General features: G+C 45.3%; 1 protein-coding gene across 1 annotated transcript in view; it reads right to left on the bottom strand.

Annotated features, from left to right (window-relative positions):
- Positions 1–17,482, bottom strand: part of SH3PXD2A (SH3 and PX domains 2A) — a 262,339-nt gene that overhangs the window by 147,807 nt on the left and 97,050 nt on the right. The window contains exon 4 of the mRNA XM_067300208.1: positions 3,609–3,685. Within this exon, the coding sequence (XP_067156309.1) occupies positions 3,609–3,685 (77 nt within the window). The remainder of the gene's footprint in view (positions 1–3,608; positions 3,686–17,482) is intronic.

The raw sequence follows: 17,482 nt of genomic DNA on the forward strand, positions 1-17,482 counted from the left end.
CTGCTCCTGCGCCTGGTGCAGGAACAACACACCAAAACAACAGAAGTCAGACCTGCTTCTCAGTCATGCAAATCATCGCACTCTGCCAGGGACAGGCTGCAAAAACAAAACAACAAATGGCCAGACATTTGCATCCCTCCTTTGCCAGGGCCCATCTGTGCTTCCTCCTTCCAGGAGAGGTGAAATGGATGGTGAATCCTCATGCGGCAAACAAACTACCATGAACTTTACATCTGAACCTGCCTCCTTCCTCTACTTCCTTACAGAGTCCAGTGGATAAAGCTCTATTGTTGCATTTATTCATTTTATTATCCCGTGGCAGATTTTCTCCATCAACTTCACCCACATCATTCCAGCATCATTCTCTACATATTTCAATATTAAGCATGCCATCTGCCTACCCAGTCTAAGAACTAGCATGGGACATAAGCTTTGCACTGTTCTTTTATAGGAATGGGAATTAACCTGTCAAAATGAGGCTCTTGTTCTACAGTTCAATGCAATTCTTCAAAAGTCAAAAAATACACTGGATGAGAGAAGAAAGGTAGAAAACAGCCAAGGCTTCCAAAGTTTTGGGCATGATCCTACCCTCACTCAAGTCATGCTAAAACACACACGCAGCAGTAGCTGCTACTTGATAGGAAACAGTAATGATTAATACTATTTTATTAGCAAAAAAAATTTCCCTTCTTACACCAAGGGGGCTTTCCTTGAATTTCACTTCAGCTTTCCAAAAGGCATTTGAGTTAAGGCATTGGAGCTAAGCTAGCCACACAGGTTCCCTCTATAGTTATAGGGGGGAAACAGCTGAATGGAGAGAGAGGAATATTTTGGGTTTAGGCTGGTGAAATGAGGCAAATATAGTTTAGACTCACCATCTAACTTTTCAGTACCCAGTTCACAACTTTCTAGCATGTCTGGTTAACTTCATATTGGGATGTAAAAACTTACAGTAAGGTTACTGTCCTGGGTTATGAAAGTCATATTCCCAGAAACCTTCTAAGTGGTAACCTTTAGATACCAAGAAAGCCTTATGAAGCCCCAGAGAGGAAGTCCTGCCCCTGCTAAAGTTCAGGAGCAAAACCACCACTGACTTCACCATAGCAAGAAAGTCTCCTTCTACAAGGTGTTTCACTAAATCTTTTGGATTTTTGAAGTTCAGTGTCTGATTTTCATTATTATTTTCAAAGTCCTGTGGACTTTTGTATTCTCAGCCAGGTTTGGAAGAGCAAAACATAGGACAATCATTCTTTGAATAAATGCAAATTGGATGAGCTAGAAATTTTCAAAATAAAATCTTGTTTTTGTAGGATGTGCCACAGGAAGGTTGGCAGAGGTATGAGTTGCAGTTGCTCAGGTCCCTCTGTTTATACACATACATTTCCAACCGTGGGCTGTGGGATTTCAGAGCAACCGGGTAAGTCCTGTGCCAGGCAACAGATTGACCAGCTACCATGTTCTCTTCAATCCCTATGATTAAGTAGAGACTTTAGTGGAAGGAGAAGAAGAAATTGGCCCAAAGCTGCGTCTGATATAGTCAGGACACCATCACTACATTTATGCTGTTTTAAGGGTGGGCACAAACATGCCTACCATCCACACTGGATACAAATTAATGTCCAGGCTTTGAGTGAACTCAAATATGGGACAGGAAAATAGCCTGACAGGGCTTTATGTCCTGCCACTGGTCCCAGCACCCACCTACCTGCAGCACAGGCTGTTCAGACACAGCCAGAGTCATGCACACCTGGGCAAGATACACCATACGGGACTGACAGGTAGCTAGGGTCTCCTTCCCATGAGGACCTGACACCCCATGCAGAAAGACGTGATGGGAGATGTAGGAAGATGTAGGAAGATGTCGCTCTTGAAATGGACATGCAGACACGAGATGCAACGTTTGCTTGAGCTTTTCAGTGACTTCTAGCCTCACGCTCCAATGCTATCCAGATTTAAATGTCTTCGTCTACTATGAAGTACCAAGGCAATTAAACACAAATCACAGTAAACTACAAATGAAGTAAAATGATACCAGATCAGGCACAAGAAACTTGTGAGCCACAGATCACCGGAACAGGACACTGTTTGGGAGAAGTCACTATATGTTTACCCGCGTTTTATGCTCTTTGCTGGGCATCCACTGCAGCTGCTGCGGGAGACGGGAAACACTGGGCTGGAGAACTGGGGTCTAACCTGATCTGGCTGCTTTTATGCTCATAAAAACAGCACCTATTAGTAAATGGATTAAACAAACAGCTTGGCTTTGGGGCAGCATCCAGCCACCTCTCCGAGCCAGGCAATAGCAGCAAACCCACCCTTTAATAATTTAAACCTGTTGCAGCACACGCATAGGACATGAAGTCAGGCAGGGCCTGAGCCCGCCTCGTCGCAGGCAGAGAAAAGCGAGGCAGAAAGAGAGCAGCAATCGCAGCCCTTCGGCATTAACGCGCCACGACGTGCTCCGCCGGCGGCGTGCCCCCGGGCCGGCCCGCACGGGTCCGTCTGGGGCGCAGACCGCGGGGCCCAGAGCACCGGCTCCCCGGCCCGGGCGGTCGGAGGTCGCGGCCGCCCGCCCCGCTGCAGTAAACGACCGCTTTCGAGATAGCGCATCTGCTCGGTGAACCCTGACATCGCTCCTCGGCGCCGGCGGCGCGGGCAGTTCCTGTCTGAAGGAAGGAGGCCGGGGAGGCAGCAAGAGCCCGCGTAGTTTAAAGCAAGCCCTCAGACCACGCTCAGGAAGACAGTGTGCTAATTGTCCCACAAAAAGCCTGATCTCATGAGACAAGACTTTAATCAGGGTTTCCTTGCCGGGGTGATTCAGCTGGCACGGCTTTCGGTGGCGCTGAGTTATTGCTTCCCCCTCCCCACGCCTCGGGCACTTCAGTGGTCTGCTCCCAATTTTGGATGAGCAAATGTCTGACAGGAAAAGTCCTTGTGAATGTATTTTTTCCCCTCCACCTGCTCCTCTGGCTTTCTGAAAACAGAAATAAAACCCCGTAGGAAATAAAAGAGGAAGTCTGGGGTTTAAATTATGCACTCCGGCTGACATGCTCGATACCTCTATAAAAACTGGGCATCGGTCTTGCTTAGAAATGACTTTTAATCTACTGTCAGAGGATTAATTATCAACAAATCATAAACTCAAAGTGGGAAAGGAAAGATTAGGCGGCTTAGCCCTCTCCTCGACACAGCCATGCTTTTCTGTCCTGCAATATATTTCCAGGCTTTCACTTGTTACGAGCAACACTCTCGGCGGTAACCAGCCTATCTCCAGCTCCGCGCAAAGCAGAATTTCCCCAACACACTGGCCAGAGAAGAGAGGAAAAATACCATCTTCGTCGCACCTCTCTGCCTGCAAAACTCTTACATTCGTGAGGACTGCAGTAAGCAGCTGGTAGAAATAAAATCCGCATTCACGTGAAATGCCCTAACAAGGCAGACCAGGCTTGTGGTCTTCACCACGTTGGCCGAGGACCCTGGGAGCAAAGAGCGGCCTCTGCTTTCACTCGCCCTGCTAGCCCCAGTGGGGTTTGGGAAGGATCATCTTTCACGAGAGCCTTCCTCCCTTGGCTGGTTGAAAGAAGATCCTTCCTGTAACGGGCTCTTACCCGGCAGTACTCGTCAATGGGCTTCAGCCTCTTCACAGCCACATCCCGAACGTGGCTCCTCCGGAACAGGATCTTACCTGAGGAGGGAAAATACAGAAAGAGGTTTAGGGGCAGGGCACAGCGGCACACACCAGAAGCCGGCCCCAGAGGTCAGTGCTCCAGGCCTATGTCTGGGAGATGGGGGTTCATCCCCAGCCCCAGTGGCGACCTTCGGCACTGCCGCTGGCGTAGCTCCGTACTCCCTTTCCACCCTGCTTTCCCAGGCACGAGGGAGGACTATCAGTATCGGCGTTCTTTGCACATTAGCAGCTTCATGTGGCCGCGATCCCCGATCACAACAAGAAAGACATTAATGTACATCTAGAATAGATGTGAGCAACAGCTCCGCTTTTGTCCTGGAGAGCAAACCCCACAGAAACACACTGGGGGAGGCAGGTAACGGCGGGACGCGGGGACGATGGCTATTATATGAGCCCATACAGCACCTCTCGCAGCAGGATGCTGCCAGTCTTAAGTTTGCAACAAGTTTTCAAACTCCTGGGCACGGGAGACACAAAACACAAAGAGCTACTACCCACCGCGGACACAACAGCTCTGCAAAACCTCAGCTACTGCCGCCTGAAGTCCCGTTTACACGAGCTGTCCAGAGGGGATCACGACGGCTCGCAGGGCGGAGGGAGTTTCTTTCTGTTTCATCCTATAGATAATTTAAACAATTTTGCTTCCTTTTTTAGTGATGGAGCTATCCTGGAATAGGCCGACACTAAACAATGTCTCGCTCCCACTCTGGTACCGGCAGGTCCGTGTTGGCCGTCACAGCGAGCACTGCCGGGGTGGGACGCAAGCCCCATCTACGCCCGGCTCCTGCCCGCTCCTTCCCCCATCGTGGGTGCTCCCGTCCGGGCCCCCAGACCAACGCTGCAGCCAGCGCCCGAGGAAACACACGGCAGCTGGCGACAGAGCCCTCATCCATCTACAGAGGGAAACCACACAATAGAAGAAAAATAAACAAACTAGACACGTCCAGCCACGTCTCTAGAATCACAGTCCTCACAGTAGATACAATTCTGGGCTTGTTTTTTTATTTTTTTTAAGTGAAAAAATAATAACCTCAACGTCCTTAGTAGATGACATTTCTGCAAGCCGGGTAAGATTAAATAAATAGCTGGCTTTTGTGTTAAACTGATTATAACAAAGTTTATCAAAATAATCTAGGAGCTGAGTTTCCCCACAGACAAGGATGTCATGGAGCTGGTATTTTTTTGGCTTGAAGGGATTATATCTTCATATCCTTTTTTGGTGGTTTTCTTCCCTTTTCCTTTGTGCTGTGTTTCTTTTAATGTATTGAGACAATAAATTATATGTTCTCCTTGTGGTGGTGGATGAAGACAGTATCTGCCAGCATTATTTAATCCATGAAATGTCTATGTAAAAAACACACTGACATATATATCAACCTCCGCTCCAAACTTGGTCTGACAAAGTGCAAATGAAATACTCATCCATAGATCATGGGATAAAAAAACAGACTAGGAAATGAAGTCAGATCTGAAATCTGAATACGTGGCTTTGATTCTGCCAGATTTACAGAAGCTGAGAGGTTAATGAAACCATATCCTTTAATAGTCCAGTAGGAGAGGAGCTAAACCCTCTCAGGCTCAGCCCCTTTGGTTGCTTTTTCCTTCCATAGCTGCTAATCTATAAGGTTTTAAAACCTTTTGCTCCAGACAAGGGAAAGTGGTTTATCTCAGTCCCCAAATCTGGAAGCAAAACCGGTCATCTCAGTTTATCTTGCAAGGTAAATTCATCATTTCATAGTGCCATAAATGTATCTATCTGGGTCCACGCAGCTATCTCATTACAAAGCTGGTGCTGAGCCATCCCTGGAGGGTGCGATGCCGTGTGGTAACAGAGCACAGAGGACATTGCAGATCTTCAGTTGGGGTCCAAGATGCTCACCTGTCCTAAATGATTTGGCCAAAGACTGCTGGAGAAGGATTTGGGACTTCCATCTCCCTGGACTGACTGACTTTGGACACACCAAAAGCTTGTTTTACTCCTGCTTTTCCGCCCAGTAAATGAGGAGAACCACCTGCACTTACAAAACATTTCTTATTACTTCTGAAGGCTTCTAGGATCACACTGCAGTAAGCCTTTTCTTTTTTTTTGAGTAACTGTAGAGAATGCACTAGTTCCTTTCTCAGCACTCCAGAAAGGTTGGTGTGGGAGATCTTTGTATTTCTTTGCAACTTTTTTTAAGTTGCAAAGAGCAAGCAACATTTTGGAAATGTTCTCACTTTCTGGCTTTCTTGTTTTCAGTCCAAGCCATGAGTTGAAAGTCTATCTGGTGACCATATAAAAACATAAAGGAACCAAAGACTTAAACACATGAAAGATCTCCCGTAAATGTAACTCAGCTTTCCTAAAAAGATAGTTTACAGGGAGGCCCAGTCTTCAAAGTAACATAATAAATGAAAGACTCAAACATAAGAAACAAGATAAATATAATAAAGAACGTTATATTAAACACAGAGTACAAAAAAGACCCCAGGATATGATGAGTCTTAATTCAGTCCTTAAATGGAGATGGAAAATATCAGGATGACTGTGGTGTTAGGATGAAGCAAAGTCCAGAAGGTGCTCCCATTTTTATCCCCTCAGAGAAAGGAAGGTTTTCATTCTGCTGAGAGCACTAAGTGGAAAATACTGATATTGGAAGCTAGAAAGGGTTAGATCAGGGTTGTGGGGTAGATCTGCAGCTGCCCAGCCCAGTACAGCATTAAGACCTGCATCGTGGAGAAGGCTGAGTAAGGAAGAACAGCATGGAGTAGCAGTTGCCAAGGAAAAAAGCTGACAGAAGAATAAGGATACTCAGAAAACATGTCGAGTTCTTGAGGGGGAGCACAGCAGAGAAGATGGACCATAACCTCGCCAATCCTGGTGATTCTTGGGCAGAGAAGCCTCATTTATGGGGATACAGAAGCATCTCTAAGGAGACACAACCTCCCAAATGTTCAGCTTCTTCTCTTTTCGGGGAAGAATGAATGTGCCAGCAGAAGTTGGCTGAATGCATCATGACTAACTAGCAGGAACCACCACCTCCACTATGAGTTACTACCGCTTTCTCGAATTCTCCCATTTCTACTGCTCTTCTTCAAAAACCAGGGGAGATCCCTGGGAGCTGGAAAAGGAAGGTAATGCAGAGCTGTATACTTCTTCATGGTCTCCAAGCAGGTCCACTGGATACAGATCCCTTTTCTCAACGGTACACACTAATGGAAAGGTTTGACTAACAAGATAGCAAGGGTTATTCTGTCACTGCCATAAAGAAATAAACAGCAGAGAGACTGCTGAGCAGTGAGGGCACATAAAAGTCATTGAGAAAATCTCAGGAAGCCAGAGGAAGGGAGCATTTCATGCAGCGCTAATGTGAGATGGGGAAGTCCTAGCGTGGCTAGTTAACAGAGAACAGCTTGGGCAATTTCCTTGGAAGGGTGGAGTTCTGGTTTGTGTGCAGCTTGGCTTTTCCTCTTGGTAGTTTCCACATCACTAAGGAAAGAATCAACTTCTACATGAATACATACAATACTGTTTCCTCTCTCAGTGACAAACTGAATTTTATTGCAGCTGTTTTAAATCTCCCCAGGCACTAAACCCCCATTTTACAGAAGGCTGAGCAGCTTGTTAACCATGCTGCAACCCAACTAGGGAGTGAATGGGAAGTCTGTCTCAGTCTTGGATGGGAAGCTATAGGCTACGTGGAACTGTGCTGCATCATGCAAGTATTATTTCATTCACAGATGTGCCAGACTTGGACAGGGCCAAGGGAGATCTGTGTTAGGAAGGACAACTAGGACTGGAGCAGTGGGGAAAGAGAGACGGTGGGAAGACAGAGGGCTCCAGGCCTGCTGCTAATGCAGGATAACAATATTTATTTTTATCCTTTTTTCTTTAAAGAAAATATTATTCCTAGGAAATTAATGTGGATAAGAGGGAAAGTATCAGGTTTAGCATTGTAGGGGACATCTTAAGTCATCCCTTCATCTCTCTTTGTTAATATAGATGTAGTCTTTAATTTCATGACCACACACCTCTTCTTCCACAGGACCTCAGCCTCCTCCTGTATACAGAGTGCAGAGTGCATGCACAAAGTGGGAAGAATAAAGCTGTCCGGGAGATTGTGTATCTGGCATCTGCTGATTCTGCAAGCTTAAAGGTGTTCTCTGAATGTCACTTTATGCCTGCATAGCCTCATAGTTAGAGTAGCACAGACTTCAACAGGCACTGTGTACCCCAAGAACAAACAGGCTAAAAAGCATCCCAAAACTCTGGACCACTCATTAGCCTACATCTCTGTGCTCCTATTAGCAATATTACAGCTCTTAATGCAGCAAATACCAGCTGTAGAAAAGAGAGGTCAGCAGGAGTGCAGGAGCACACGTATGCCCAGCACACTGGAAGGGTCCATACTGTAACGCTTTGAAATGGTGGTGGACGTGGCCCCACAGGGAAGAAGCCCAGCTCCACTGGCCAGTGACACTGTGACCTGGCGGCAGGAGACTGCAGGGCATCACAAGGCAGAGAAGCACTAGAAGTCCCCGAAGGGTGTCTAGCAGGAGAGACTAGGCTTTCTTCTCCAGGGAAAGGGGATGTACATTATATGGCCTCTGCTATCACAGTGGATCCCAGCTGACACAGCAGCTACTGCTCTAGACAGGTGATTCATAAGCTCTAAGACAACCTTTAATAAAACATAGCTCCTAATTACACCTTTCACTGCAAAGGAGAAGCCCTGTGTATCTAGACCTAGAGACCTTCTAGAGACCTCCTCGAGATCTTCCCACCACTGCAGCAGCGGCTCAACCCTGAAATGCCAAAATTGCTGCTCTTTGGAGCAGAGCTGGTGAGTGGGAGCTTCAACTCCAGGAACTCCTGCAACACCTCGGCAAGGGCTACAGGGAGGCAGGGAAATTGCTGTTTAGCTCCTTTCCAAATCTACCAGAGAACAGATCCATGGATCCATCTCTTTCTCCTACTCTGCTTACTGAGCTTTTCCTTTCAAGGGATGTCTGGGTGAGGGATTGATCCAAGGACACCAGTTGTTTCACGCAAGGAGCTTCTCTCTGTCAGAGGCTAGGAAAAGCCCACACCCACTGTAAAAGCAACAATGGAGAAATTCATATTACCTTTAATCTTCTACCTCAAGTACAGTCACTGCGCTTCAGAGGGCAATAAGTGAAGCAAACCATATGATAAATATTCAACAGCAGACAGCCTGAATACTTATGGGCATGTTAAAAATATAGTAATGTCTCATCTGATTTATGATTAAAAAAGACATGTGCTGCCTCCAACTTTAGCAGCTACAGCTGTGGAGGCTCTCTGTCCATCAGCTGTCTCTGAAAAAGAACAAGAGCATTTGTTTCTGTCTTTATGTATTATTTTGCTGTTGGTTCTCTCCTTTTACCTGAGAACCTGGGAGATAACAGGTCTCTGTATATGTTACCAAGCAATGTGTTCAACCTAAGATCAACTTCTCAGAGGCAGAGTTTGCTTAAGAGATGAGGTCAGACTCTTTTTGCAGTTACACTGGAGTTGCATCAGTGAAAAAGAGAAAAGAATTTAGACCTAGCACAGTTACAGCTTCTCCTTTGGGGCTAAGCAGCTTCCTCCAGTGTAACTAAGACCATTTTGTGGCTAAAGTATTTTTATCAAGGCTTCCACTCCTTACACAAAGCTGTTATTATTATTTTTATACACTGAAGAAGAACAAATGTCCTATCAGATATGACACAAATTTCTTTCAGCCCATTTAAGCCATGACATTCCCCCAAGGCTCCTGCAAGAAAATGCTCAGGCACCTGTCATGCAGTATAAATCCCAAATAGAACATTCAAAAATGCACTGCCACCTTGCAGTGTAAAATATAAAACCCAATGGCACAGTATTATGGGATAGAAGAACAATTTTATGTTTCTCGTGGAAGTACATGAGATTGTCAACCAGACGGCAATCTGACCATGGCCAAAAAAGACGTGTGGTCCATATAAAATAACATCTCACTTTTACATGGGAATCCCAATTTCCATGGATTGTTTCATCCATGATTTCCTGGAGCCAAAAAGCCACCGTCAGGGTCCTAGCATTGACGGTGTTTGCTCCTGACAAAGAAAGGGGAGGGAAATGATTCATATTGTTTCCACTGGTGGGAGGGGGAAGGCCTTTTTCATAAGTAGAAACTCGTGACAGAGTCAGAACTGTTGGCTGAACTTGGCTGCCAAAGAGCCTCAGTTGATAAAGGCCTTTGCTAATCAGCAGGAATTACTATGGAAGGTGACAAGAGGTGATGGAGACAGATGGGGCAGCCAGGAAAGCCAACACAAGCAATAACAATATCACCCTGAGATATGGTGTGTGTGTGGGGAGGTGTCCTTCTGCACTTGGATCCTGTTTCTAAAATGCAGAAGCTGGAATGCTAAAGAAAATCACTGGGAAGCATGGGAAATAGCACGGTTTGATTATAGAAGAACATCGCCAGGAAGAGAAATCTTCCTCCACTGGAAGTGATACAGCAGAATATGCCCCTATGTGACTAATTACAAGTGGAAACCAAAGACAGGCGAGAGGCAAGGCTGAATTCCCACCTCTGAAACCGGCTGCCTTCCGCTGTGTCTGTGGGGTTGGCTACTTAACCTCCCGGGAAACCGGATCAGCTCTAGAATGGCTCAGTTACTACAGACTTTGGGAATTCAAGCTCCAGGCACAGCTGCAAGAAGGAGAAAGGCCATGAACACTGATGCTGAAATTGGGGAGTGACAGATGGAGACCACGGGGTGCAAATCTCAAGCTAACAGCTCTGTTACTGTTTGTACAGTGTTTTGCATAAGCCAAGGGCTAGTTCACATTGCACTGTGTCCTGCTGGTATCATCCAAACAACCCATTGTTCCTGTAATCTCCTCTTCAGCTGCCCCAGCTGCAACTCTCCCATCTCTCCAAAGCAAGGCAGGAGCCATGGTGCAGACACATTGTGCAGTGCTCGGTCTGGGAAGGGCAGGTAAAAGTGCTACAAAATTATCCCTATTTTCTTACTATGGGACTGTTCTCCGTATTTTAGTCCATACACACCATCAAACCCAAAGAGACCCATCACCTTGCTTAAATCAACTTTATAGCCAGGGTACAACAAAGTAAAGCATCTGCCCCACACAAAGCGGATCTCAGCCTGAGCACCAGCTCCCTAGATCCCTTAAAACTAAACTTCTCAGTCTGTGAGTGGTTGTGAAGTGCTGGAGTGTTGATTCAATGAGTAAAGTCTTCAGTTTCAGCAGTGAAACCAGTGTCTTCTCAAAACACACAGCTCAGCTTCTCCAAGGTGGGAAGTGAACTCATTTGTAATTACTGGTTGCAAGTGTTACATTAGACTGCAAGTACCTAACTGCTTTTAATTGCTGAAAGCAGTCAGTTTGTCAGAGGAGAGAGGGAATGGTATTTATACAGCAAACACAGGCAATTGGCACTCCCTCACCTGGAGGAGCAGACCTGATGACAATTCAGAGTCCCACAAGACTGGGGAGCCAAAGGAGGGTCACATTTTCAACACTGCCTTAGGAAACAGCACTGTTTCCTCACACAGAGGATGCAGGAGTGTCCCCCCTTTCTGCAGTCATTTGCTACACAGTGAGCAAAAGGTGCAGAAAAACAGGAAAGGCTACGCAAATCCAAACCATCTCCCTTCCCTCTGCATACTTCACCCCTAAGATAAGAATCTGAACACTTACACATCCACTGCTGCCTGAGTCTCCTTGGACATCCTCTAAAATAATTAATTTCCAAATTTCCAGGACCAAGTCATCTAATATATGGAAACACAGGACTTAACAATCAAACTATCAAGACCAAGTACCAAACTATCAGAAAAATGCCAACAACTACATCTCATCATTCATGCTGAAACACTTGGTTGATCTCCTGTATCAGCTGATACCAGTGTCCTGTTTTCATCCGTATAGTCTGTGGCTCATAACCTGTGATTTGCGGATACTAGTGGTCCACAGACAGTCTGCAGAACTGTATTCAAGAGTAACTTTCACTCCCTGGCCAGTGTGGGATTGATGTGGATCACTGTACGTTGGTCCAACAGATCAGGGAACTAGCAGCCCTTGTTTGTATTACACAACATATTTGCTGTTGAACATGCTAGCATCATCTGAGATACTCCAGCTCCTGCCCTTCCAGCAGCGGAAAAATACAAGTCTCTCAAATGCCTCTGCACCACATTTTTGATCAACAAATCCTACACCATGCCCCGGATGCTACATAATTTGAAGCATCCCTCTGCTGTTTCCAAAAACACACCAAGTACCATCTTGCTCACTGGCATCTGTGGAAATCAATAGGAGTCTTTCTATCGACAGTGGTGGCACAGACCATCAGAGAAGGACCATATGGTCCCAGTTCAGTCTTTTAAAGCATGGGCCTTAATGAATAGAGCCTATTAAAACATTTCCAATGTCTTGCAATTTCTTCTGAGACTTGTCATTAATGTAAGCGTTAGTGTGACACTAAGCCAGAGACGTTTACCAATAGACACTAGGTCAGTGCCAGCCTCACTGGCAGGGAGCCTCTGAGCTACATCCATGGGGGTCCAAGACCTTGCAGCAAGGACTCTGGAGGGAGCAGGATTTGTACCACACCCTTGCCAAACTACACTGGAAAAGCATAGTAAGGTCCTAGCCACATCCTTTGGCGTGACTGGCAATAACACCACTTGAGAGACTCCACCCTTAAGCTGGTTGAGAACTGGAGCTGTGAATAAAATAATATTTGCACTCACACCACCTAGAACAAAGTCTTTTATTATTGGTAGGAGGTAGGTCTTGCAACAACTCAGTGCTGAGACATACACTCTTATAGGAACATTGCAAGTAGAAATTGAGGGGTAGGAAAGTGAAGGTGACTTCATAAGATCACAAAATGAGCACACGCTAATGACAGCAATAGAGCCAGTCCCTAGATCGCTCTGCTGATCGCATGTATAAAGAAACATTATCATCTACATTTGCATTCAGGGCCAGAAAATCCTTCTATTTAAGCATTTATTCTAATCAAAGACAAATCCTCAATTTGTGTCATAAATGAGGCAGAATTCTCTTCTATGGAAGACCTCAATTAAGTCAGTTGCCAGGTACACAAGTTACAAGAGGTGAAATTCAGCAGTGAGATTGGTTAGGACACTGCTCCTCAGAGCAGTTGTGGTATTTGGAAGGCACCAATTAACACAGAAATTAAACAAACAAATAACTCGGCAGCAAACATAACTAGGTGTCTGTGCTTGTCAGAGCCTGGAAATCAACAGCTAGGGTTTCAGAGAGCAGTATTCAGAAATGAAATCCCCTGTGCTTTGCAAAACAGAGCAGCGTTCTTTCTTTCTAAAGGGAAGTGTTCTCCCAGAGTCCTCCAAGCTAAGTCTCTGACTAGGTTTAAGCTGAATTTTTGACAGGCTGAGACAGATATGGAAACAAGCTGCCAAAACTACAACAGACTAAAACTGGCCAGCCTCTGAGACAGGAAGCTCATCTGGAGACCAAGTCACCATCTCAAACCCAAAGGACCATTCTCTGGCTCCAGACAGATCTTTTTAACATAAGTCTTACTCTTTTGTGCCATTAAGAGGAATCTCTTGTAGGGATTTCTTCTCTGTTCACTCTGATCCCTGACAAAGCTGCTGTTGACTTCAAAGGTGCAAGAGCGAGTGCTTTAAGGCAGGGATAGCTGATTTCTGCTGTGCAGGGAAGAAGAGAGAAAGGCACTTTTAATTCCAGCAGACACTCAGGGGTCTGACCAACGCAGTCATGTTGAGGCCACACTGCACTGACTCCTAAGCCAGGCCTGCGTACCTTCTCCCTGCCTCCTCTGTGCTCACTGCACAATAACCCAGCTGGCACATGCGATCTGGCCACATCTCTAGGGGCCTGACAAAACAGCTTTTCAGGTCAGGTCCATGGCCTGAACCACCCAACAGCACCTCTTCTTTACCTCTTGAGCACAGGACCATAAAGCCACACATATTACCCCTTCCCAGCTGAAGGACACATGGCCAACTTGCTCATTTTGGCTTGTGTGAGTGCGCTGCTAGATGGTGGACCTGGAGACCCACATGGGTGCATGTAGCCTGCAGCAAACACGAGACAGTCTCAGGTCACTCAGACTTTCACCGACGGCGAAGCTCACTCAAATTGCTTCCCATCAGCTGCAGTACTGAGAGTACCCACAGGAGCAGTCACCTCCGATCAGCTGATGCACAGTCACTTCTTCATCTGCTAGTGCATAATATCACGGTGAGGGAAACAATTTCATAAATATTTATCAGATAATCAGCCTGCTTCCCTCCCAGCTCTTCCATGTGTGAGTACTTCAGCCATTTCCAATTCAGGCCTTCTAATTCAAATTATGCTCGTGTATGACTTGCCACCAGCAGTGCCTACTGACATTGTATGACAGCTGAGGCTCGTTCCCCCTGAAAAATCAGGCCATTCTTCTTGATTCCTACACATGCAAGTAAATGCATTGTGTAAGGGTGTACGAACACTGCAGAGCAACAGAGCTTCTGTCCTAGAGCTCAATGAGCGCTGGGCACCCTTCGCTCTCATCTGCTTCAGTATCTCACAGATCACCAGAAAGGTAAGGGACCTCCATCCTTGGAAGTTTTCAAGGATCAACTTGACAAAGCCACGGCTGCCGTCATCTGTAGCTGGCGAGAGTCCTTTTTTGAGGGGGAGTCTGGGATAGAGACCTCCCAAGGTCCCTTCCCACAGACACTGTGAGTCTGTGACTGCAGTTGACAAACATTGCTCAGTAACCCTCAAATCAGAACACGAGCCAGGTGGCTGTCCAAAAATCAGGGTATCCAAGGGCAATTCATCTCTATCTTACACTTTTGTACCCTCAGCTGTAAAGTAGAGATAACAGGTCCTAGGAAAACACACTGAAACCTCTACTCCGGAAGCACACTATTCTCTAGGTAAGAAACACTTTCCAAATGTCCTGAGTAGAAGAGTCTGCCATCCTCTCCTGGCATCCCTCATGTTCTAGAGAGGGCTGAAGTTTGCCTCCTTTGCCAGAGCCACCTTCTCCTATGATTAGCAAAGTGTCCATGTCAGAACAAAGGAAAAACAGCACTGTCAGATATCAACAGCTTTTCCCACTGAAAGCTGCAGAATAAAAAGCTTCTTTCAGGGATTAATGTTCTAACCAATTACTCACCCTCTGAAAGGAAAAGTGCCTTCAGCAAAGGTGACAGCAGGACCCTAGGCCTATGCACTCTTCATCTTCCTTTCATGGTTAATATGTCCTTTTTATTTCCCAGTGAGAAGGGGAAAAAAGGGAACTGGAAACAATTTTATTTTTATTTTTTATTTTTAATAAGGATCACTGGGCCAGCAACATAAAGACATAAAAACAACCCCAACTTTATTACTAAATTAAAGAAAAAACATTAAAATGAATAGGCACAGAAATTTGAATTAGGAATGTGAGCTGATAATTACCCTTTCGGGCTGTGATTAATTGCATTTGAAGCCACGGAGACACTGAGCTGCCAAACGGGACCGACTGCTAACAAAATACACACCACCAAATAAACTGGTCTTTCTCTCTCTCTGCCACCACACAGGAATGGCAGCTCCCCAAATGCTGTTTGCCTTTGTGTCCTGGTGTGCAATGCTATGCAGGTCTGGCCAGAGTTATAAAGTCCCACTATCGGACACCTCATACAACCTCTCTGGGGTGGTCCAGCCTGCAGATTTGTGGTCTCCAAGTACAAGCTTAAGAATGGACAGATGCCATCTCCATTTCTAGATGGAGAATTATCATCCATGTGCTTAGCATCTTAGTGCAAGAAAGCAGTGACACTGGAAGTTATAACACACTGACAAGAGACAGACGCTTTAGTCCACTTTGTCACAGAAGTGTTGCTTTGGTTGGGCCAAAGATCTCTGTAACCCAGTATCATGTCTGCAAAAGTGGCCAATAAAAGATGAGGAAGAAATTCAAGAACAGGACACATGCAGTGGGATCCTTCTCCTGATATACACTCCTCATTCCTGCACATCAGTGGTTAGAGTTTTTCTGAACTAAGAAATCATGTTTAATAACCATTTTTGGCTCCATCCTACAAAAAATGCTCTAGTACATTTTTGAAACCACAGAGATAGTGGTCCTTATAGAGTCCTCTGGCAATGAATTTCATAATTTAATCACATTGCATGTGATTACATACTTCCTTTTGCTTAAAGCTTGTTTTCCAAATTTCACAGGCTGCACCTGCTTTTTGTATGTTAAGAAACAGTAAAAAATCACGGCCTAGTCACCCTCTCAAATTCTTCATGATTTCACAAACTTCTGTGATATCCCACCCATTACATCTGTTCCAAACTGAAGACTTCTAGGCTATTTACTTCCATCATACAGAAGCCAATTCACTCCTGTAATCACCTCTGTCATCCTTCTCAGTACCTTGTATCCTTTTTGAGATGCAATGACCAGAACTGCACATCGCAATCCAGATGTGGGGGAACTGTGGATTTATGCAGTTGAAGCTCTGTGTTTTGCTCTCCATTCTTTGCCTAATTCTTTTTAACACATTTGGCTTTCTGATTGCCGCTGGCTGTTTTCATGGAAACATCCACAAGATTACTGGTATCTCCTTCCTGGACCGTAATGGTCTTTTTTTCCCCCCCATAAGCATTGCTTTGCACTTAACAATACTGAATTGCCTTTTTACCACAAAGTATCATGAGCTCCTGCTCTGACTTTTTGCAGTCGGCTCCACGTATGATCAGCTAAGTTAGTTATACCACTAACGCCCTCTTTTGCAGATCCTATGCTGAACAGCACAGATCCCAGAACAGATCTTTCAGGATCCCTGCTGGTAAAACTGTACTTCTTTTTTGGATATGAAGTTCTTAAGTCTTCATCCCCAGGGGATGTATCATTTTAACCTGTATGCTCATTTGCACCTGTTGGCTTTTGATCACCTATTTTAAAAGCTTCCCTGCAATACTTTCAATTTCAAATATCAAAACCCAAGAATTACTGTTAATGTACACAAATGTCAAAGCATCCATCCTTAAATGGAGGTTCCTATCTAGCAGAAAATAAGTTTAAGGCCTGTGTCAGTCATACATCAAATAACAAGAAAAGCTGTTAATATAATTTTCTTCTTATTGCTATTTTGGGAGGCATAGTGGGTTTTGATGGAGCTTGCAGTAATAGGATCTCTTATGCCATAATTTACAAGCACGTCTGTCTTGAACAATTTTCCACATGGGAAATTAATCACACTCTGCCTAATGGGAGGAAAAATATCCCTTTGCAGTTTGAATTGGATTTGCCATGGTCAATTGGACATGGAATTCTTCTTTATCCCTTGTCATAATCTGAGGTGTAGTGTTGCTGTCCAAAATTCACCCTGTTAGACTCCAAGAGGGAGATGTTTCACTGGCTGGTGATGCTTTCACGCAATGGAAAGCAGTGGGATATACCAGCAGGGCACAGCACCAAAATCGGACTGTGTGTATGACAGCCTTTGTACCTACTTATCTCAGAATCTACCTCCCAGTAGATTTCAATTACAGCTTTTGTATAGGCTGAGTACTTTGGCATCACTTCTGTGAAAGAGAAATACTTTTCGGACACAGGCAACACACCATCTCTCCCTGCCAGAGGCATCAGTGAAGGGGAAGTTTAGCTACTGCGAGACACCTGCAGTCGTGCAGCTACCCTGCTCAAAGTGCCCATGTATAAAATAAGGCAGGTTTTTATTCTTGCAAGTAGAGTCCTGCAAGAGAGCACAAGCAATTGAACATGGGGTCCC

This window comes from Apteryx mantelli, chromosome 7, assembly GCF_036417845.1.
Source record: "Apteryx mantelli isolate bAptMan1 chromosome 7, bAptMan1.hap1, whole genome shotgun sequence".
Lineage (NCBI taxonomy): Eukaryota > Metazoa > Chordata > Aves > Apterygiformes > Apterygidae > Apteryx > Apteryx mantelli.